The sequence below is a fragment of the Syzygium oleosum genome, unplaced genomic scaffold (genome assembly GCF_021117445.2).
Source record: "Syzygium oleosum isolate NSW1041296 unplaced genomic scaffold, Sole_v2.1 Sole_v2.05, whole genome shotgun sequence".
Lineage (NCBI taxonomy): Eukaryota > Viridiplantae > Streptophyta > Magnoliopsida > Myrtales > Myrtaceae > Syzygium > Syzygium oleosum.
The window spans coordinates 8,394,661-8,417,044 of NW_026607489.1; the positions used below are offsets into that span (position 1 = coordinate 8,394,661).

The following is a 22,384-nucleotide window of genomic DNA, read 5'->3' on the forward strand; positions in this document are numbered from 1 at the left end:
AATAAAAAAAGTGTTACCTTATTTATGGGATCTCTTTTTTTTTTCGGAGTAATATTTTTTGCTCGGAAGTGGCAGGGGTGTCTTATTCTTTTTACAATATGTTACACTTTACGAATTTTGAGCTAGAGTTATCGAGCTTAGAGTTAATTTATCTACTAATCAAGTCGAACCGAGCTCATTTATTGAACTGCCTATGTGGTAACTCGACTCGGATTACAAATTTAATCAACAGTTAGCATTTAAATAAGAATACTTCTTCATTTATTTTATCGACTTCGTAATCTATTAAAAGCAAAGACATAATTAAGTGGAACTCACCCAAAAGGGAAATTTAAAGTCTCGAAAAATAGAAAAAAAGAAGAAGAAATTGAAAAATTAATAAATGCTCGACAATTATTAGTAAAGCTGTTTTAGGACGAGCGAAGGAGCAGCAAGTGTTCGGTCATTGCCATTACCGGATCGCAGCTCGCTTCGACCACCACGACCGGCGCCACCATGCGATGGCGGACGCCGCCGAGATCCGGCGGCCTCGGCGCGGCCGCCATGTCCTACGTCGCCGTCGACTACCTCCGCCGCCTGTCCCCGGCGTGGCACGCGCGCCTGCAGCCGGCGCTCTGGTCGGTGCTCGCCCTCGTCGCCGTCTCCCGCGTCCCCTACTACCGGCACTGGTCGGCCGAGTTCCGGTCGGCCCTGCCTTTCGTCGCCTCCATGGTGTTCATGCTCCTAGCTTTCCTCTTCGAAGCTCTGTCCGTGCGCTCCGTCACCGCCGTGCTCGGCTTGGACTGGCACAGGTAATTCCGGCTGAGGTCGGCCGATGACGCGCCGCCCCCTTTTTCTAGTTCGATCGTGCCTGGATCGGAGTTCCATTAGCTCGAAATTGCTCTTATCAGAACTTCAGCAAGCTCGAATCTGGCTTGCGGTTGAGTTTGATTTTGTCGCCGAACTAAAAAATTCAGTGGCGGTGTCGAATGCGGCAAGTTGTTTGTGCGATTGCAAGTCATTCTTGATCGATTGGAAATAATGGACTTCGTTGTGAAGATTTCGTTGAAGATTGAAGAGTACTTGCGTCGATTGCGACTCGAGATTTAAGTGAAAATATTTTGATACATGGTCATTAATTAGTACGTTTTTTTTTTACTATAATTAGATGCTGTCTTGAGCGGAACCTTTCTGTCTAGCGTCTGCTGCTCTCTCCAGATGTTTCCATATGTGGGTATCTCTTCAATTATGAACCCATTCTTGGAAATTTTGCTCTGTGAATGAGATTGAATTTCGGAAAAGATTGCAAAGGTTGAAGCTTTGCTCGACCTCTTTCCTTTTTTTGCATGCATGCATGTCTTCGAATGATTTGTATGAGTCCATCAATACGCAGATGAGCAAAATTACGTGATGATGAGACTTTTTAGTCAACAATAAATGAAATTATTCGACTCATTTCCTCTTTTATGGGGAAGAGTCCATAAGGTGCTGATGGGAGTCAGATGTTGGACTTGCACTCTTTATGTTCTTGAGGTCAAGCAAATCAGGACTCGTTCCTGCAATCTATATGTTTCGCTACTCAAAAAATGTTTCCAGAATGCCGGGCATTTGTGATTATGTTTTATCTCCATTCTTCCGTGAACTACTTCTACTCCATTTGATGTCTCACAGTGTTGAATTTGCTTAACTGGGAATCCTAATTCAAAGTGATCCTTAGAAATTAGAACATCAAAAGATAAAGCTAGAACATGGGCTTTTGGATCTTATCATGGTTTCATTTCATGGATGTCTTCAACGTGGAACTCTACAAGATGGGATTATAATGTATGATCTCTAATATATTTGTATCATGCACTCTACCTCGTGAACATTATTCATCAATGCCATGGTTTTGTGCTAGTCGATTGATAATTTAAGTTTTTATTTGTAATTTTGATTTGGACTAAGGCAGTATGATTTTACTCTGGCATACTAAACCTGGAGCAGAGACCGCTATCAAAAGTGCCACACTGCCACCATTTACCATAAACTTGTTTTCAGTGTCCTTCATGCTCTTTAGCTGTCTCTACTCAAATTTGAAAAGAATTTGGAGAATGATCAATTTGGCAGTAAAGTTTTACTGTTGAAAAAGATTTCAAGATGAAACTGTAGGACTTGTATGCATCAAGCAAATTCCAAGATTTACAGTTTGCCTCTGTTGAATGTCCCAAAGTGTAAATTCTTATGTGCTTATAAGTCATATTACAAAACATCTCTAACGATGCATGGCTCTGAAAATTCATGAAATCTATATACTCAGAAAGGACCTACGTGTCTAGAATAGATACTGCCAGCACTCACTGTTGCTTCACAGAATAAATCATGTGATGGAATGTGATGAATTGATCTGTCTGATGAAAAAATGACGAGGTCTCTGATGGTGATGGCTATATGGCCTATGCAGAGGGAATCTCTTTTTGTAATTTCGATAAATTCATAGAGGGTGATGGAGTTAGCACATTTATGTGAAAGTTAATTGCAGTTGAGTATCATTCTCCATTGTTTGTAAAAGAAAAACAGCGTCACTTTCTGTTTATGGTAGCTCCATTTATAGCTCTATTTCTGCCATAGAAGTTCCATCATGATGCCCGGATTGTATCTAGGCAGGACATTACATAATATTATTGATGTATGATGCAGCAGTTTGATTTCTATGATTTCAGTCTCCCACACCATTGTAGTAAACCTGCAAGGTTAGAGCTTAACCATAACAAGAAGGAAATTTTATGCAAATTTCGTTTTGTACAGGGATACACCTCCTCTTCCTGACACCGGCCAGTGGCTGCTTCTAGCATCAAATGAAAAACTTCCTCAGACAATTGTTGATATATTGAGAGCTCCAATTATTGGGCTTCATCATTTCCTGATGCTGTTCATGATGCTGGCTTTCTCTGTGTTGTTCGACTCTGTAGAAGCTCCTGGTCTTGGACTGGGGGCTAGGTACATGTTCACCATGGCGATTGGTCGACTTCTTCGGGCTATAACTTTCGCTTCTACAATTCTTCCATCTGCTCGGCCCTGGTGTGCCTATTCTAGGTTTAGAGTCCCAGCTTATCCTCATCGTTGGGCCCAGAAATATTATGTACCATATGCCTCAGATGCTGATGCTATTCGCAAGATAATAAATTTGGATATAGCATATGGTATGTTCAATATTTTTATGGCATACGTTTGTGATAGTCTCTCTTGCTCCCTTATTTTCTCATAGTACAGTTTAGGAGGATATTCTTCCCTGACCATCAAAGCAGATTAGAAATAGCGATTTTCAGCAGTTGTCTGCTCACTCTAGATTTTTGAGTTCTTAAATTTCAGTTTAATAGGTCGCATAGTTTTCTTTTTAGGCTTTAAGCATATGCTTGGATTCACAGTATAATATATATAACGTTTTTTGTTTCACGAAATAATTACATGCCGATTACTTACAAATATTAAAATCCGGGAGTTTAGGTCAAGTGGAATTTCTTGATGGCAAACCTATAACTCATGTAAGTAAATTGCTTGTTAAGGATTCACTGTTGTAGTCTGCGTTTTGAACAAGTAAATTTCCTTAACCCATACAAATCAGACTCACAGTTTCCGTGTTTGACAGCTAATACTGGCAGTTACCTTGGAGAATACCGGCCTGATTGGGGCTCAATGAGCTTCCTCATCGATTTTTTACGACCAACCGTCCCAGAAGGGTCTTCATGGTTTAGTCTGCTGAAGAAAGCTGGAGGCGGTTGCAATGACCTCATGTACAGTGGCCACATGCTTGTTGCTGTACTTACAGCTATGGCTTGGACGGTACCCTTTTTGAACTCTAGTTGTCAATTCTGTATTCTTCGCAGAGAAATCCACTTCCTTTTAACATAACTCTTTGCTTAGAAAAGAATTCTTTGGGGGGTGGGCTAAGGGAATGGAAAACAGAAGAAACAAAAATTCTGGAAGAGCACAATCTCTCCGGCTGTTTCAATGTAATATTTATTGGATATTCTAACTTAATTGAGTGTTGAGGGTTAAAATGAGAATCTGAAGAGAAAAGCAGCTGCATCCCTCACTTTTGCTCCAGTTTTACGAGTGATTGGAAACTATCAAAGGCTTCATTTGTTTAGCGGAAAATGAATGATTTAGAAAACATTTTCTTAAAAATGATTGCTTGAATTGCATAAAATAATTAGGTAATGAAAAATATTTTCATTATCAACAATAATTTATGTCTATGTATTTTCGTGGACAAGAAAAATATTTCTTCTTCGGTCTTTTTTTGAACAATACAAGCTATCATTTTCAGGAAAATATTTTCTAAATCATTCATTTTCTGCTAAACAAACGCACCAAGAGTAGGAGAAACTTACCTCCTCATTTGACCCCTTCTCTCCATTTTAGTCCAATTTTACGAGTGATTGAAAACTATCATAGGCTTCATTTATTTAGTGGAAAATAAAAGATATAGAAAACATTTTCCTGAAAATGATCGCTTGTATTGCTTGAAATAATTAGGTAATGTTTTCATTACCAACAATTATTTATGTCCATGCATTTTCGTGGACTTTCGTGGACGATGATACTCTTTCTTCTTTGGTCATTTATTTGAACAATACAAGCGATCATTTTTAGGAAAATATTTTCTAAATCATTCATTTTTTTGCGAAACAAACGCACCAACAGTAGTGGAAATTTACCTCCCCAATTGACCCCTTCTCTCCATTTTAGTCTAGAGCAATCAAAACCGAATATCTTCAAATATCCTTTCAGTTGTTTTCTTTCCTTTAATGTCCTAGTGGTTTGAACGAAAGTTTCTGAAGTTTGTATTTATTATCCTTACAGGAGGCTTATGGGGGTCTCAGCTCGGTCTTCGTATGGCTGCTTGTGATGCACAGTGCCCAAAGAGAGATAAGGGAACGCCACCATTATACTGTAGACTGTATCGTTGCCATTTACGTGGGTATCCTCCTATGGAAGATGACAGGTTTCATCTGGCCACCCAAGGATGCACGTAAAGAAAGAAGGCTCTCAAAGCTCGAAAAAATTCAGAGCAGGCTAATTCAAGCTGCCAAGGACTCCGACATGGACGGAGTGAGAGAGCTGCTCAAGGAGGTCGAGTTGAGCGGCCAAGAGAAGAGTCCCGGCAGAAGCTCGAATTGGCTTATGTGGGTGTTTCCTTGCGCCACCATCTTTTCTGCACTAACCATTGTTCTCTTGGCCTTCACATGGACAAGCGACGGGTGATCGGCTGGTGTACCTCAGAGTTCTTTTCCCGGCTCCCACGAATTAATGTTATTTCACATTGTAACACCGTGTAAACAGTATTTCCTTTTTGAGCTGAAGCTGAGTGTACGACAACCATCGGATACCTATCCCTGTTACCACTTAGCCCTTAACTGCACGATGTTCATTGAGCTCTAGTAACTCGACGGATATAGTCTGCAAGAACAGCGGAGGTGGAAATGTCAAAATTCTGTTACGGACATTTACATGTGAATGTGTTTGTTTCTGTCCATAGAACGAGTTATGATTTCCTTAAATTTGAACAGGCTCATTACCATAATTGGGGAGATGGCCCTTTCTAGTGAGTTGCAAAGTGCAGAGCGAAGATCCTACAGTGTAAGTATCGTCATGCTTTGAAGCTCGTCTCTGGGCATATATATATTTTTTTTCAACTTGGAAGTTATGGAAGGACAACCATCTCTGACGGCTGCCATAGCTACCGATAGTGCTAAAAGTACTTTCAATCCTTTCTTTTCCTCTTAGAGAGACGCAGTTGTATCGTTAATTAGCCAATTTAATTAGATTAATGCATATTTTGCTTGGATTTGTTAGTCAATTAGCTCTTGATCGTGCACGCTATGAGCGCGGTTCGGTCCTTGTAAAGCGAAACTATCAGCTATACGATCGAGTATCGACTTCACTAGAGATCATAGTCACGAAAAATATGGGAGAATCGAAATCTTAGATCAAAATGTTCACTATGGACAATAAGAAATAAAAGTGGTGAAGAATTTAAAGACGTAAATCCCATGAAAATCCAAGTGCGTACCTAATCTTAATATCCTCAACCTTCTCAGTATTATGATTTTCCTTTGAAAAGAAGAAAAAGTCATTTATCTTGATGGACAGTCATATTTGAGGTACTCGTAGACATGTTTCTTCACCGAGCTTTTGCTTCATAAATAATTGATTTCTCCACGCTACCACATCATCATTCCGATGCGAAGGTCATAACAAATATCAGCACGGCGCCTAATACGACTCACGTGTTGGCCTGTCGCAAGACAATAAGACGTAAATTACTAATTTTTTTCCTGCCCATTTTGGGAACTAAACAGAATTTTTATAATATATATATATATATATAATAATAATAATTATTCTCCTCTTTGTAGTTTGTACTGATGCTCCCTCGATATATTGCTATTTTACAAATAATAAATCACAAGGAATATGCCAATTTTAAATTATAATAATAATATCCGTGAAAAGAAAAGCCAAAACGAAAATCGAAACGGTAGTTGCGACCGAACATCACCAACAGAAAGCCTCCAACAACTCTGGAGGAGGCGGCTTCCCCTTGGCCAGCACCGTCCGGTCAAACCAAAGATCAGGACCGTCCGATCCGACGAGGTCAACCCACTCCCCCAGGCCCCCCGCGAGAGGGGCACGATCGGACGGACAAGATCCCCGGCAGACATTTCCTCACTCGTCGCACGGCTCGCACCGTAACACGTGTATAAATAGGGCCGAAGCCGAAGAATCCGAAAAGCTCTTCGCTCCTCTTCCCCGAATCCACGCGCGCAGGCGACGCAGCTGCGGAGATATTTTCTCCTCTTCGATTCTATCCAAAAAGGAGGAAGAGCTCGCGGTGGTTGTTCCCATGGCGATTTCGCTCTCTCCCTCTTCGATTCCTTGCTTGAGGAGCGAGAATCGGGCCGGCGCCGCCCCCGCCTCGTCCCCCCCGCCGCCGCTCCGGCTCCGGCTCCCGGCTGGCTCTCGCGGGTTCTCCGGCGGCGGCGGAGGAGGCCGGAGGATCTCGGTGAATCCGTGGCCTCGGAGCTCCTCTCTGGTGGTAATACGCCTCTCTCTCTGTCTCTCTCTCTCTCCGATGGATTCCGTCGTGTTGCGGTGTCGCTCTGTCGTCGCTGAAGGCGTGGTCGCCGGAGCGCGAGCTCCTTCTCTTGTCCGGTGCTTACTCGATGTTGGGATATTTTTGACTGGAATCGGGCGTCTCTTGCTCTAGATTTAGCTTGGCCGTGGCTTGCTTTTGTTGCTGAAAGCATTCATTGCTCGTGGATTTATCGTGCTCTGGTGTGTGTGTGTTCCCCACCGGCATCGACATCGGGTCTTAGTGTGCAGTGGAGCTTTGTTGGGTCGATACGAGTGTCGGCATGGCGTGTAAATCACATGAGCGGTCATTCGACGTCGGGCGAATTCTCTTATTAACTGCTTAACTTCGATTTTGTCGGGGCGATTATTATGTGTTACATCTTCGTTCTATTTTATCATTGAATTAGCTATGTTTTTCAATAAAGAAGAGAATGGAGTATTATAGTCACGTGCTTACTAAACATTGTATGGCATCCGGCTTAACCAAACAGGTTATGCGTCAATCTAAACAGCTCGTGTCGCTATTTGCATGCTACATGGCATTGTACTTGTGATGGTTTTCCCTACTAAACCCATAGTGATTGTTTCCTAAATGCAATGAATGTGCTTTAGGAGGTAATCACTGACAATGTCATGTCGTGTTTTCTTGATCTTCATGTATAAAGAAATTGACATCATACTGGGTTATCAGTCTCATGTCTTTTCTAAGACTAGATGAATTCGTTCATTGCACGGAGAAGATTTTAGGATTGACCTTTTCACAATATGATCTGTCTAGAAGAAAATAAACTGGTGAAATCTACCTTATGCTTTATTACTATTATCAGGAGTTTGCTCATTTGACGTATGAGGAACTTTAACATTCTCATGTTAGCATCTTGTCTGATGTAATCATCTGTCATTTATGTGACCATACTGCTTACTGTTATAAAAAAGATCTATTAGTAAAGGAAAATGTTCAATGCTTTAGTTGGACAATACTGCAGCAAAACTTTGCTGATTTCAGAGGAGTTGGTTCTTCAACAGTTGAGGAATTGAACATTTTAGTGATAGCACCTGATGTGAGATGATTGTCATACAAATACGCAAGCAAAGACTGCCAAATTTCGGTTGTCAAAGAGAGTTGCAAAGAAAATCAAGTTTTGCTATTTTAGACTCTTTTGTTCAAGGGTATTGCTGTTAGACTGTGCTGGCTTTGGCTCTTTCGTGTATTACAATTTCCAAATAAATTCACATCCATTTTTTCAGGACCACTGGAAAGAGCCACACATGTATAGGATTGTTTGATTTTTAATTATTCCAAGAATGACTTGCTTCCATAATTCCTCCGCATATATCTTTTTAAGGGATTGTAATTAGGTGTTGTATTTACAAGTCCAGGATTGCACACTAGTGGTCATTAGTCATTACCTCTATCATTATGTTGAAGTGAACATCGTAGCGTTGTTATAGTTACTGCTCTTGAGCCAATTTGTTGGGTAATTGCTGTACATTTTTTTTTTAATAATTTGAGGACATATTCAAGATGTTTACCTGTTTCTTTTCCCTCTAATTAATATGGTCTACTGACTTGCTTGCCTTGTTCCTTCTGTTTTGACGCTATAATCTAAGCTAAGCGCTTGCTAATTGAGCATTAAAAGATTTGTTTGTACCGCATAATCGTAAATTTTATCTCTTAACCCTTCAGTTGATAGTTAGGATCTATGAGCAAAGTATAGAATTTTATTGACCTTTAGAATTCTGTTGATAGCATGAGAAAGGCAATTGGCGTGTGCAAGACATCATCATTAAGTGTAACTATGTACTTTGGAACCTGAGAAAAGACAATATCAGAATTATAACTATATGGTAAGAATTGTGTGGCCCAGTCATAGACTCATAGGTGAGGTTACAGAAGCTCATTTGAGATGGTTCGGACATCTCAAATGAAGGACTTTGAATCTCAAAGAATGTTGAAGAAAGTGGTACAGAGCTATTATGAATTACAGTGTTAAAAATATACGAGTAAGGCCTCCAATGGCATAAGGATGACTAGAAGACCTTGCTAGAGGTTTGTAAAGCTTCTTTGGGGAAGCCTGGGGGTTCACCTATACCAAATGAACTCTAAGCAGGAGTTGATTTTGTACATGTCATCACAAACAACAACAGACAACGATAGACTTTATCGTTTCATTTGGGAGTTTATATGTATGTCGATATCCTGGACGATTCTTCTTGTTATTTGTCATGCATTTTTATCCTTGTGATTGGTCTGCATCCTGTTTAACTGTTGTTAAAATTGAAACGTATTTGACCCTCTTTGTACTCGTTTCTGCTGGTAACAGCATTTGGTCTTTATATAGTTGTCTCCTTCCTCTGATATAATGGAGTTAAACTTTATGATCCTTCCCTTACCAAAAAAAACTTTATGATCCTTCTTAATAAGTTAGGCCTCTTTCAGACTAGAAAAATATGGTCAAAGAAAATATACGTGCTTCCGCTTGTGTCTGTTGGACCATTTGGTGATATTGATTTTAATCTTTATTTTGTATATTAGAAACATCCACTTACCGGTATTCCTTGTTTTTACAGGTTGAAGCTAAGAAGCAGACATATAACTCTTTGGATGATTTGTTGGCCAAATCCGAGAAACCTGTATTAGTTGATTTTTATGCTACTTGGTAATTTTCATCCTCCAAAAATTTGAAGCAATGATACCTTTTTAAATAAATCTTTGAGCAACTTGATTGGGCATAATACTTATAAGTTGAGCTTTTCTGCCAGGTGTGGTCCTTGTCAATTTATGGTTCCCATCCTTAATGAGGTCAGCATTAGACTTAAGGATACAATTCAAGTTGTGAAGATCGATACTGAGAAGTACCCCAGCATTGCTGATAAATACAGGATAGAAGCATTACCTACCTTTATCATATTTAAAGACGGGGAGCCCTTTGAGCGTTTTGTAAGTTTTATCTTTTTCACCTCTGCTGTCATATGGAAATCCAATCTACGAAGTTCTCATAATAATTGGATAGTAGTTTATGTTAATAAAGGCTCATAAAGTTTTTGATACTGTGATGAGATGCCTTAGATATCCTAATATGAACGAAAACCTGCAGTCACAAGTTTCTCGACAATTTACGTTCTCTATAATGTGAATGATACAGGGTGAACTCTGTATAGAGCACTTGCATTTTGCCAAAAGAGCACAGACGCCTCTTGTAATGTATATAGGCACTTAGGCCCCTCTTGTGGCATGAAGAATCAATAATAACCTTCAATTAGTAGATACCATTCTCCTCCTAAGCCTTTTATGAATTGAGTATTCCATCCAACATCATCATTATTCTTTTGCAAAACATGGAACCAGCACCAAGACCATGATGAAGCACCATGTTTCTACATAAAAACAGATGATTAATACACACAAACTGCATAAGTCTTTAACAGCAATCAACGGAAGGCCTTCCCTTTGTAGAGCTTGACCATCCAGGAGAACACAGCTTCTCCTGTTGCTAGGTTGCTGCAATCCATGCATAGTTAACAGACAAAGCGATACTATTTTTGGCGCAAGGCAGAGGGTATCCCCATAATGTTTCTGTGAAGGACATGGTTGCCAGCTCAAAATCTTGTACGTCCGTGCAGAAATGATAATAACTAATAGGCATTGCCTAAGATTCATGCATTATTCTTGTGGTCTATGAATGGTAGTTAATCAGAATTTAATCGATTCTCATTCATAATTCGATTGCCAGATTGGGTTGTGAAATTCTTCTGATGTTCGATTGCTTCCAACGGATTATTTTTTAAGATGTTTTTTAATCAGCTACCCTTTTCTTATTTTTAATTATCAGGAGGGTGCTCTGACAGCTGATCAACTGATCCAGCGGATTGAGGATTCGCTGAAAGTTAAGCAATAGCTTTAGTGAGCCCCAGTTATTCTCTTGGTATTGTTCCATTGTAAGCATATGTCTTGAACATTGTCCTTTCACAAATCCTCCAGAATGTTGCAATTCTCATTTGAGAATGATAATCGGTGGCCTCAGCCTTGTTGTATGAAGTTTGAAGCGTGCCTAGGAAGTTTTATTCTCCTCTTTTCATTTTTGCCCCTTTCCGTGAACAGCCGGTCTCTCCCAAGAGGTCGTGATTCATGACAACATTGTTCATCTCTGTGAATGTTGCTAATTAGACCTAAATCTTAAGGGAATTTGCATGAGTAAATCACATCATAACAATTCTACTCGAGAGTCTATTTGTTCTTGTGGAGGGAAAGCTAGTGTAGTTGCCAATTTTGAAGGAAATGGTAGGAACCCGAGGTTGATGCGAACCAAGGCCTTGAGCGTCTAACTTTAAAGCAGTCAATTACTACTGCTCGTGTCTCCTTTTAGTACACGCTATCAAGGCGCCATCCAACGGAACCAGATCTTTGATTTGAGGTCGTCTGTTTTCAGCATCAATGTGAGATTACTTTCAAAGATTTAAGCATTTTACATTAATAAAAGTGAATCCGGTTACGCCGATAGATTATAAAAAAGCAAAAAGTAAACACCAGACAGACTCTTATTCTAATAATTATAGAAGGCTTTTTATGGTTTGCTTCGATAGTTACCAAAGTTGTCGAGTTATGAGAACTAAAATAACCAGCTAATTTATTTTGTGAAATCTCCATTGGAGCGATTCTAAAAGACCGACTCCTCAATTATATTATTTTGCATCTTAAGAAGGAATCGAATAATTCTTTGCTTCTGGACACCTTAGATTACATTCCACGCGGTCTATGGACTCTATACACAAAAGAAGGAAGAAGAACATGAGCATTGCCAGGATTCAAAGAAATATAGGTCACTGATACTCTTTGCCTTTGTCCATATTACGCCATCATGTGTATATTGTCTCAAGCAGACCTTAAATCGCATAGCTCATCAGGGTGCTTCAAAGGGAGACTTGTCACGGATACCTTCCTTTCTTCTAGGCTCAAACGTCTGTGGATTTCATTTCTGAACCGTAAGATTCTTCGCAGCTCAACCCCGACAAGAAAGAAAAAGAATAGTAGTTCCATTTCTCTTGTTGAAGTAAAGAAAAGGTTCCGACATTCTTTTCTTCATCTACTAGCCAGAACAATCAAGATAAATATAATAGAGCTTATTGAGCTCCACCCATTCAACTGCTTTCCAATCATCTAAACAGTCGATTTTTCGATCTCTTATCTCATAAAGAATCTATGGATTTTGCAAGTCCTCTTTTAGGACTCGTCAAAGGGTTATGGGGCTTGGCCAGCAAACCTTTGGGCCTCATTTGTAATCTTAAAGGTAATGTCGACTCGTTGCTTTCCGAAACTGACAGCCTGAAGGCCGTGCGCAACGATGTGAAGGCGAGGGTGGAACGTGAAGAAGAAGGAGGAGGTGCTCGGCGCACGAATCAAGTGGTGAACTGGTTAGGCAAGGTGCAAGACTTTGAAGGTGGAGTAGATCAAGTTCTTCAAGAAACCGGGGAACGTGACCAAATCAAATGTGTCAGTCATTGTCTTCCACGAAACTGCTGGTCGAGCTATAAATTGGGAAAAAGAGTCGATCAATTGCTCAACGAAGCGAGAGAGCTCCGACATGAGAAAGGAGAATTCAGCGATTTCACGTCACCGCTGCCTCCTCCTCCTCAGGTGTTCGAGATGTCTATAGACAAGACTGTGGGGCTTGATCGTTCTCTTAATGAAGTGTGGAAATGGCTCGTGGACGAAAGAGAAGCAGGAGTGATTGGGTTGTATGGAACAGGCGGTGTGGGAAAGACCACTCTCATGAAAATGATCAACGAGAAGCTTTCGCACGCAAATCATGGATTCGAGGTCGTTATTTGGGTGGTGGTGTCCCGACAAGTGAACGAAGATAGTATTCGAGATGCCATAAGGAAAAGGCTGAACATTAAAGATGAGAGCTGGAAAGCATGGTCCCGGGATGAGAGGGTCCATCATCTATTGGAAGTTTTGACCCAGAAGAAGTTCGTGTTGTTGATTGATGATGTATGGGCGAGCCTGGACCTTTCCAAAATCGGAGTTCCTTGTCCTGGTCTCGAGAACCGATCCAAAGTAGTATTCACAACTCGCTTGAAGCAAGTATGCCACCAAATGGGAGCTGGCGAAATCTTCGAAGTACAGTGCTTGACGCCCGAAGAAGCCCTGGTATTGTTCGAGAACAACGTTGGCAAATCAACCGTAGATTCTCATCCAGAAATTCCAAAACTTGCCAAGGACATTGCGCAAGAGTGCAAAGGGTTGCCACTAGCCCTTATTACTGTCGGGCGAGCCATGACTGGCATAGCCAATCCCCGTGAGTGGAAACATGCGCTGACAACGCTCAAGGAAAATCCGCACAAGCTGACAGGTATGGTGGAGGAAGTGTACCACATACTAGAATTAAGTTATGATAGATTAAATGACTTTACCCTTCAGCTTTGCTTCCTTTACTGTTGTCTCTTCCCTGAGGATTACCACATAAGACCGCACAACCTTATTGGACTTTGGATTGGAGAGGGCTTGCTAGGAGACACCGGTGATGTATACAGTTTGCAGAATGAGGGAGAGCATGTCTTGGGGAGGTTAAATAGGGCTTGCCTATTGGAGAGCGGGCTTGATTCAAATGGAGAGTACGTAAAGATGCACGACGTCATTCGTGACATGGCGACTTGGATTGCTCGTGACCGCGGGCACAAGGAGAACAAATTGCTAGTGATAGAGAACGTAGAAGACATATCCGAGGAGATGATCTCCAAATGGAGGGAAGCGAAGAAAGTATGTATATGGGGAAAATGGATTCAAAATATCAACCGAATACCATCTAAGTGTTCGCAGCTCAAAACTTTATTTGTAAGGGAAACAGAAGTGACGTTCGTGCCAAGAGGCTTTTTCGACTCGATGACGGCTCGTCTGGCGGTCTTGGACCTATCCGACAATAAACATATCGAGTCATTCCCCAAAGGGATTTGCAATCTGATCAATCTAAGATACTTGAACTTGTCGGCCACTCGTATTCATGAGTTGCCCAGGCAAATCAAGAACTTGACTCGTTTACGGTGGTTGCTACTGGACAATATGTTGGAAAGAAACATCCTTATTCCGACAAGGGCAATCACAAGCTTACCGTTAAATGTGTTCAGCGTGTGGGAGTCTGAAAGAAATATGGGGGAACATTGTTTAGTGAAGGAAGAAGAGATGGTAGAGGAACTAGGGTGCACGCGACATCTCACCGACTTATCTATCTGCGTGCGCGAGTCTTCCTCTGTCCAGAAAATATTCCAATCCTCAAATTTACGGAGACGCATAAGGAGAGCGTGCATTAATAATGAGAATGGTAACTTGACTAGCATTGTAATAACTTACTCACCAGCAAGCACTGACGATTTCTCGCATTTAGAGACGCTTTATTTACCTTCATGTACAGAGCTGAGGGAGATGAAGATAACTCAAGGAATAGGACGAGCGCCCAACTGCTCTTGCTTCCCCAATCTCGTTGAAGTTAGGGTCTATAGTTGCAAGCTTTCGGACTTGACCTGGCTCGTGCATGCTCCGAAGCTCCGGGAACTGTGGGTCGCGTACTGCAATTCAATGGAGAGAATCATTGGGGATGGATTTGCAAGGGAGGAATTAGCTGCTTCGGGACTGTTCTCACGTCTCGAATCCCTACATCTCTTTAATCTTCCAAAACTAACGAGCATTTGCGACCAAGCTCTATTCTTTCCCCAGGGGGTAAGCTTCGACATATGGTACTGCCCTCGTCTCAGAAAGTTGCCGTTGGACTCGAGCAGCGCGAGGGGAAGCTTCGTGGTCGAGGGGGACAAAAGCTGGTGGGCCGAGTTTGAGTGGGACCCCACCGCCCGGGTCACTTTGCAGTTGGATGTTGAGAGCCTCGTAGAAGAAATGACATTTGGAGAGGCAGCACGTAAAGTGAAAGAAGATGAGTCCCAGTACTGGGCCAAGATTGGATTCCTACCTCGTGGGGGGCCGAGTGAGTGAGTGAGTTGAGGCTGATAAGTTTAATATTGTTGTTTTTTTTAATAAAAAAAAAAAAGCGGCTTCGTTTGTCTTTCCATAGTTACGTAATTTTCTGGTGTTGGGATTCCTGTAATGTGGGGGTGGCGGGGTGGGGGGGTGTTAAAATGAAGATGAAGGGAGCACCTCTCGTTTGTATCTTCCAACTGCTGCAACTGCAACTGCCAATTCAATAAATAAACTCGCCCCTCCCACAATTTGGATTTAAGATCACCGTCTCTCGTCCTTTTTTTTATAATTAATTAAATTTTGACAAATTTCTCATCCCTTATTTTATTTATTTATTTATTTATTTAATAATAATAATAATAATTGTGTCCGTGATGATTTGGGCTTCCCTTTCTCTCTTGGCAAAGCTTTGGCGTCTCCTCCTCCGATGCGATTGAGCCCCCCGGCAGCCACCGATACCCTGACATGGTCGATGATGCCTCGTGGCGCTTCTATAGCCGCCATACCCACCGTCGCACTCCACCACCACCGTGGCCCCGTCGCCCCCCTCCATCCCCCCTACTCTCTCTCTCTGTCTCTCGGCCCCCAGCCCCGATGCGAACAAGGCCAGGTTGTGGTGGAGTTATATGCTGCTGCAGTTGGGTTTAGGAGTTAGCTGCTTTCGTGCACTGGTGGCTGCACCAAATTCAGTAGCGTCTGCATCTGTCCTTGATAAAAGCAAGCTCAGCTGTTTCTTGGGATCGCAACTTCCCTCCCCTTTGACATTTCCTTTGAAGGTCGAAGCCCTTTGACTCGGTTTTTTTTTCGCGGATGGGGATCCTTCCTTCGGTGGTAGTAGGCTGGGCAGAACTGGCAGTGGCTCCAAAAATTTCCATTACTGAAGTGGCCAAAATTTAATTTCTCCTCTTTTAGGAAAAAAAAATGTGATCTTTTGGCGCCTCCTTGATCAATATTAGGAGCGGGTATCTTTATCTTTGAATTCGAAGGGATTTTCGTAAGAGGCAAATTAAAAAGGTGATCGCCCAGCTGATCAGTGGATAATTTTTGCATATGTTGGAGGAATCTTGGGCTTTCTGTCCGGATTTTTAGGTGTGTTTTTTTTAACTTTAGCTGGGGGAGTGAGGTCGCTTGAATTTCATGGAATTTGAATTTTATATTAATTGACATCTTGGGTGGGTCGATCCCGTCAGGAATACTTGCAAGATAACCTTGAAGTAAAGAGTCAGAGGCTATGGATGCAGTAGATTGTGCCGAGAGGACAACGAGTGATCTGTTGATTGGCCCTGAATGGGGTATTAACATTGAACTATACGATACCCAGGGTGGGTATTTCCTATGTCCTCCCTTTTTTTTCTTCTCTTTCGATATTTTGATTTGGAATTTGGGCATAATAGCTTGGCCCTGTTAGCCGTTAGCTGGATCCTACAGCAACTTGCAGCTTGAAAGTGTCTTTGTATGGGGGAAGTTGATTTTGATTGAATCAGTGATGATTGGGATGGCTTATTAGTATATGAGATATATGTCTAGATAGAAATCCCCCCAATGGGCAGCATTGTGATTTTTTTCTTTTTTATAAGCATTGGCTTGGGGGTATGGCCTAGTTTAGGATGTTTGAAGTTGGTCAGGTTTCCTTTAATTTACTACTACTCACGGAGGGGGCTGCATTTTCTCTCGGCCACTTGTCTGAAGTTCCTTTGATGTGCTTCTGTCTGAATTATCAAACCGATTCAACTTCTGACAAACCTTTCTTAGGAATCTGGAAATGTACTGCGATAATCCCTGTAATTGAGAAACTGTTTTTTCTTTCTAAATGCTTAGAAGAATACATCTTGACATATTCGATTTTTGAACTAAGTATTGCTGGTCCGTTGCTGTTTGTAACAACATGGTCCATCGGCCTCTTTGATGGACTCTTTAATTTTTCCTTCCAGAAACTCCAAGGAGTCCAACTTTACAGAGCTTATGAATCGTGAATTTATCTAGAAATGTAAATCCTTTGGGAGATTCAATTAACCTGCCATTTCTTAGTAAAGAGCAACAAAAAGCATTGTGTGATGGACTCAGTTATAAGATGATGCTAATTCTTACCTAGAAAAATGGAAAAAAAAAGTGTGAAGTGGGATGTCGAGATACAAAAGTTGGGTAATAAGTTGAAGGCTACTGAAAACAAATAAGCCTAATCCCAAACATGCTATGCATTTTGTTGATGTCATGTATCGCTATAATATAAAGACACGAATGCCATGCGGAAACATGTTATGTAACTTGCTGAATTTGAATATTGTTTGTCGATTGCAGGGAGTATGATTGTACTTCCAAATGAAGATTAGAAATTCATACTCATACTCGAAAATTCACAATTACCGAGATGGTTCTATATCAAAACTATATATTTGTATACATGAATGTATATCAATTATGTTCTCTAAACTCTTATCTTGGAGTGTTCACAAGAAAGAGGGAGATAAATTATGACATAAATCATATGGCTAACAAGCTAGAGGAATATGCTGCTATTTGCTGTCATGGATCTTAGGAATGAAGTTATTGTATTGTGCAACTGTTTTTTTGCTGGTTCCTTACATGTTATTTCTGCATCAAAGATATTGGTTTTAGTCGTTGAATTGGTTTAACTTCTGTAGGAAGGCAAAGGAGGTGATGAAGATCCTTAAGAAGCTGCCTGGGGAATAAAGATCCAAAAATGCAGCTTCTGACCCTCCATGTCAGTATCATGCTCTACTTTCTTACATGTGCATAGTTCTGGATCCAGTTGCTCTCTTCTTTTCTTTCTTCTAAATGGCTACAAGAGTCGGCTATCACTTGGCTAAAATATTTGGTTATGAATTTCAAGTAGGTGTTGGAGACTCTTAGTAAAAACTGTGGCAATAGCGTATTTCAGAATTCTATTGAGTCTGATATCCTACAGGAAATGGTTAGAATGGTGTTTAAAAAGGTGCCCACTCTATATCCCATGATTGACTTTTATTCTGAATCTGTTCATTTATGAGATTGTCATTTGTTGTTTCTACATGCTCTGTGCAGCCATATTCTGAATCTGCTAATTTATTGACCTTGATAGATACAGGGCAAGAAGCTGTAGGGAGACCAAGGGGAAGGTTAACCTCAATACTATTCTGCATACAATGAGTTGAAGGTATTCTCAGAGATCTATCTGCTGATTCATTTGTCTAGACTTCTAGTATGATCCTACGTTGCTTTTTCTTAATATGATTCCTTTATGACCATTGACAGACTGATGGAGTGGGATTTCCACCCCAAGAAAGAAAAGAGTGTACCATTTTTCACTCCGCCCCAATCTCATGGAGTTCATTCTACCTCAGCATTCAGCAGTGCTGAAATTAACATAAACATATCATTGTCTGTTTAAATATTTTTGCAGCTGTTGGTGATATGAGTCTGTATACTTAGCTTGCTTGGAAACTTACATTAAAAGATGAATTTAATTGGAGGACCTTAATTTTCTAGCTAGCAATATATCCCTCAGAAAGCATATCATTGTCTGTTGAGTTGATGATTAATTTTGCTGAAATTAATCTAACGGGGCATAGTTTAGATCTTAAGCTTGGTATATGGGTGTGACAAAGAGGATGTAATAGGTTCTCATAGTAGTAAGAACTTGAATTGATCTCCCCTTTTAGTAAGTTCTATGTCGCTTCGGTACCCTTATGTGGGAGGATGGCTCTTTTGAAATCGGAGGTACTTTACTCCTCTTTTATAAATTATGATGCGATGTTATGGTCGCCCGTTAGTGGGTTTGGGCATGTTGAGGATGATGTGCTGTTTGCGCCGGAGATGAACAAAGTATCTCATTGAATTAGCCTTGGAAGGCCGCCTTTTTACGATGAGTCTCTTAAAAACTGTCACAAGTACCTGTTGTTTGTTCTGATTTTGTTGGAAATTGTGTGCCGAGTTTCTCAAAATCGATCCCCACCATCTCGGTGCTATAATTGGAAGCAGCAATAGCTGGTTTGGGCAATTTGGGGTAGGAAAATCTTACGACATTACACCTTATAAGCATGATTCCAGATTGGTTCTCGCTCATTTTGTGTTTTTTTTCCAGGGAGGGATGTAATTAAGGGTTATACACTTACTCTTTGGTTATAGCGTTCGGGGCATAACTGGTGATTAGATTTGTCTTCCAAGAGGATCTTGTGCCTGCTAGTCCATGAGTCGGCAGCTCCTAAGCGCCTTCCTCTCTTTTACTCTCGCGAAAAGAGGTATCTGACTCGCATGTACCGGTACCTCATCTAGTAACCTTTTGAAGTTGACTATTTCCAAAGGTAGGTTGACCGAATTTTTCCCTTAAAACAACAGTGAAATTGACTTCTGCCATTAGTTCCAAGCTGTTAACTTCTGTGGCTTTCACCCCTCTTTAGTCGGTTTATATGATAAGCCACGTTAATCACGCCTTCTTCCAATTTTTTTATCCATCATGCTCCTAGGAAATATTGAAATTTATAGTCATCGTCTATGCATGTACAGGCACAAGTTGATAAGAACAATTCCACCGTTTGCCTTGTCAATTGAGATTGGTGTTTTGAGTAATGAATTTCCATTGATAAGATCTGTGCCGGACTTGCTACCGGAGCTTAGAATTGGAACTTTCCAGCAATCTCTATGGAAACCGACTGCTTGCTCGCAAAAGCAGTAAAAGTGTGAATTGCTTATGTTGTTTAAAAGAGGATCCCACTTAAATTGGCACAACTGAAAAGTTTAGAACTGAATTGAGAAATTGTCATATGGTTTAAGATTAAATTGGCCAAATTGGCCAAATTCAAAGGTTTAAGACTGAATTGGCACAAGTGCCATAGGTATAGAACTTTCGTAGTAATTTCCCCCCAATAATTGAGTTGTGATTGAGACATCAATTGCAAGGCCCAACATGGTAGAGAATATTTACCGGTCTTTTTGTATTTACTTTGTGGAATGGTTGTTATTTTATTATCGCAACAAGGCCAATTATATAAAAACTCTAAAAAATATCTTCAACCTAGCAAGAGTCTTGTTATTTTGCCATTACATGTTGAATTCAAACAATTTTCACTCGAAAGCCCAAATCTTACTAAAATAAGATGATTAATTACGCCACGCTTCGATTTAATTATTTTATCGACAAAAAAATTAGGTTACCTTTCTAATTTAATTTGAGAAGACTAGTTTTAAAGCACGCGCTACACGGGTGCCAGAAAAACGAAGTTTAATAAACTTGCTTTCATTAATTCGTTTGATAATTTGGGATTGTGGGAAAGTAAATGAATAGACGAGGAAAGCCACTACCGGAGCAATTTCAATGAATGTGAATAGATTATTAAAGGTTTAGCAGCTGTCTCTGCCTTCAATTCATTTGCAAATTTCTCTTTTAAATCGTATTACATCAAGCTTGATTAAACTAGGAGGAGACGGCCTTCCAAATCTCATGGAATCATTTTGGGAACAAAATGAACGAAATGGTTCTCGATCATCTATTTCATGTAACGTTTTGATATGTTGTCTCGTTCACAAGATTGTAAACATGTTTTTACTTTACTCTAATCCTCATAACACCCAATAAAATCGCGATCAAATTCCAAATACCAACCTCTCTCTCTCTCTCTACCATGGTTGCATTTGCAATTAGCTTCCTTTCTAGCAGAGCTTGGCGTCTCCTCCACCGTAATTGAGCTGATCGATGCGGTTGCCCCTAGATGTGGAGGCTCGACGGTCGTGCTTCCAAATTTATAGGCATTTCGCCTTCAAAGACTACCTTGTTGATATTGAGAAGATGGAGAGAGAGAGAGAGAGAGACCACCATTATGAGGCCGCACTAGTGGTGCTTGGACATCCTGCGGCGCCCTGACACGGTCGATGTTTCGCAGCGCCTTTAACTACCACAATTGTCGCACTCCACTGTCATTCCTCGTCCCACAAACCCCACCGCCCCCCCCCCACAATTGTCGCACTCCACTGTCATTCCTCGTCCCACAAACCCCACCGCCCCCACAAACCCCCCCACCCCCCCCCGCCCCAAGCAAGGGGCAACCTCCAATCTGGTGTCGCGGCCTACTTTGACCACATGCACGCGCAGAGAAAGTCGAGGATGAAAAGAGGGAAAAGGAAAAAAGGGAAGGAAAAAAAACAAGGAAAGATGTATCAATTTTACAATGAATAAATTTAGTATTTAAATTTATTAATAATTCTTAAGGGGATCTCACTCCTTTTCCATAAACCGTGTGTGTCTAATTCATCACGTTATGGACGGGACAACAAATACAAGTAGGTCTGAGAGTTGATGGATTCGCATCCAACAACAATCGTGAATCCATTCTTTGGAAGAAGAGTCGTGGGATTAACTACCCCCAACTGATTCGTGATGATATTTTATGCATATGACATGCGAGGTCGAGACAGTGCCATGCCATGTATCCACGTTGAAGAATTTGCGACAAATAAACTAGAGATCACCATGGCCAATCTCTAGTTCACATGTCTTCTGCTAACGCGTACAAGAAAAAGTATAAATGGATTGTCTGACAATTATATGGCGTCCAATTAATCCTGGACATTGACTTGAGAAAGTATTCAACTGATGATGGTCGTGATGCGTCCACTAAGCCCATCCAAATAAAATCGTTATGTCAGTTTTCAGTACAATTGTACAATGATGCCTGTTTACAAAAATATGCGATTATTTGCATAGGAAATCTTATACACACAATGTTCATTTCTTAAAAACTAAAATATCATCACGCGATTATACTTCATGAATTTAATGTTAGCGGATTCTCATATGAAGAACATATCGAATCTCCTATGAGAAGTATTCGGCGCATCCGAATGGACGTCATTGTAAATGGCCCTCTGTGCTCCTGGTGCACTTAATAATTTTCCATTTGATAAGGCTCAAGCAGAATATGTTTAGAGGAAGACCGACAATTCGTATATCATACAAGAAGTAGTCGAGGTCTACAGAGACTCTCTCCAGCACCCCTTGGAGCTGGCTCTATTAAAGATTTCCAACCATGCAGAAACCGAATTTAAAGTGGCACATCCCATGAAATGCTGGCAATTCGTATTTTCGTGTCAAACTTAAAATTATGCCATATTTGTAGCGTCATCGTAAAACTTTGTGCTCTTGTTGAAATATGATGTATTTTGAAATCTTGTCATTTTAAGATTTGACAATATTTGTTTTCATAAACTTGTCAAAACCCATGTCGATTGATGTCAAATTGAATCCTAAGACTAGTCTTGCCTACTTAAAAAGAGAATTAAAACAAAAAAGAATATATGATCACGCCGTAATAACTATTATTATAAGCA

At 40.7% G+C, this 22,384-nt stretch overlaps 3 protein-coding genes and 1 long non-coding RNA gene across 5 annotated transcripts in view; all 4 read left to right on the plus strand.

Annotated features, from left to right (window-relative positions):
• Positions 1-401: 401 nt before the first annotated feature.
• On the plus strand, positions 402-5,459 carry LOC115693845 (protein PHLOEM UNLOADING MODULATOR). The gene is made up of 4 exons (XM_030620905.2): positions 402-791; positions 2,767-3,161; positions 3,608-3,801; positions 4,825-5,459. Exons 1-4 carry the CDS (start codon positions 496-498, stop codon positions 5,224-5,226), a joined length of 1,287 nt encoding a protein of 428 aa, XP_030476765.2. The 5' UTR covers positions 402-495; the 3' UTR covers positions 5,227-5,459.
• Positions 5,460-6,745: 1,286 nt separating this feature from the next.
• LOC115693846 (thioredoxin Y1, chloroplastic-like) lies at positions 6,746-11,137 on the plus strand. Of its 2 annotated transcripts, none has more exons than XM_030620907.2 (4): positions 6,746-7,060; positions 9,670-9,758; positions 9,862-10,039; positions 10,932-11,137. In XM_030620907.2, the coding sequence occupies exons 1-4, from the start codon at positions 6,869-6,871 to the stop codon at positions 10,995-10,997; spliced, it is 525 nt and encodes a 174-aa protein (XP_030476767.1). In that variant the 5' UTR covers positions 6,746-6,868; the 3' UTR covers positions 10,998-11,137. The 2 variants fall into 2 exon arrangements, with proteins under 2 accessions (XP_030476767.1, XP_056167235.1); XM_056311260.1 differs by having other exon boundaries at positions 6,746-7,057.
• A 726-nt stretch (positions 11,138-11,863) lies between these two features.
• Positions 11,864-22,384, plus strand: part of LOC115693844 (disease resistance protein RPS5-like) — a 49,371-nt gene continuing 38,850 nt past the window's right edge. Inside the window, exon 1 of the mRNA XM_056311259.1 lies at positions 11,864-15,073. Within this exon, the coding sequence (XP_056167234.1) occupies positions 12,299-15,073 (2,775 nt within the window). The 5' untranslated portion in view covers positions 11,864-12,298. The remainder of the gene's footprint in view (positions 15,074-22,384) is intronic.
• LOC130138143 (uncharacterized) lies at positions 18,026-18,820 on the plus strand. Its single transcript, XR_008816558.1, has 2 exons — positions 18,026-18,218; positions 18,317-18,820. It is a non-coding gene; the product is annotated as an uncharacterized LOC130138143 (long non-coding RNA).

Coding starts and splice junctions, on each gene's coding strand:
- LOC115693845 (XM_030620905.2), top strand. CDS start 496: ATGCGATGGCGGACGCCGCCGAGATCCGGCGGCCTCGGCGCGGCCGCC. Junction 792..2,766: donor CTCGGCTTGGACTGGCACAG/GTAATTCCGGCT, acceptor CGTTTTGTACAG/GGATACACCTCCTCTTCCTG. Junction 3,162..3,607: donor AAATTTGGATATAGCATATG/GTATGTTCAATA, acceptor CGTGTTTGACAG/CTAATACTGGCAGTTACCTT.
- LOC115693846 (XM_030620907.2), top strand. CDS start 6,869: ATGGCGATTTCGCTCTCTCCCTCTTCGATTCCTTGCTTGAGGAGCGAG. Junction 7,061..9,669: donor CTCGGAGCTCCTCTCTGGTG/GTAATACGCCTC, acceptor TTGTTTTTACAG/GTTGAAGCTAAGAAGCAGAC. Junction 10,040..10,931: donor GGGAGCCCTTTGAGCGTTTT/GTAAGTTTTATC, acceptor TTTAATTATCAG/GAGGGTGCTCTGACAGCTGA.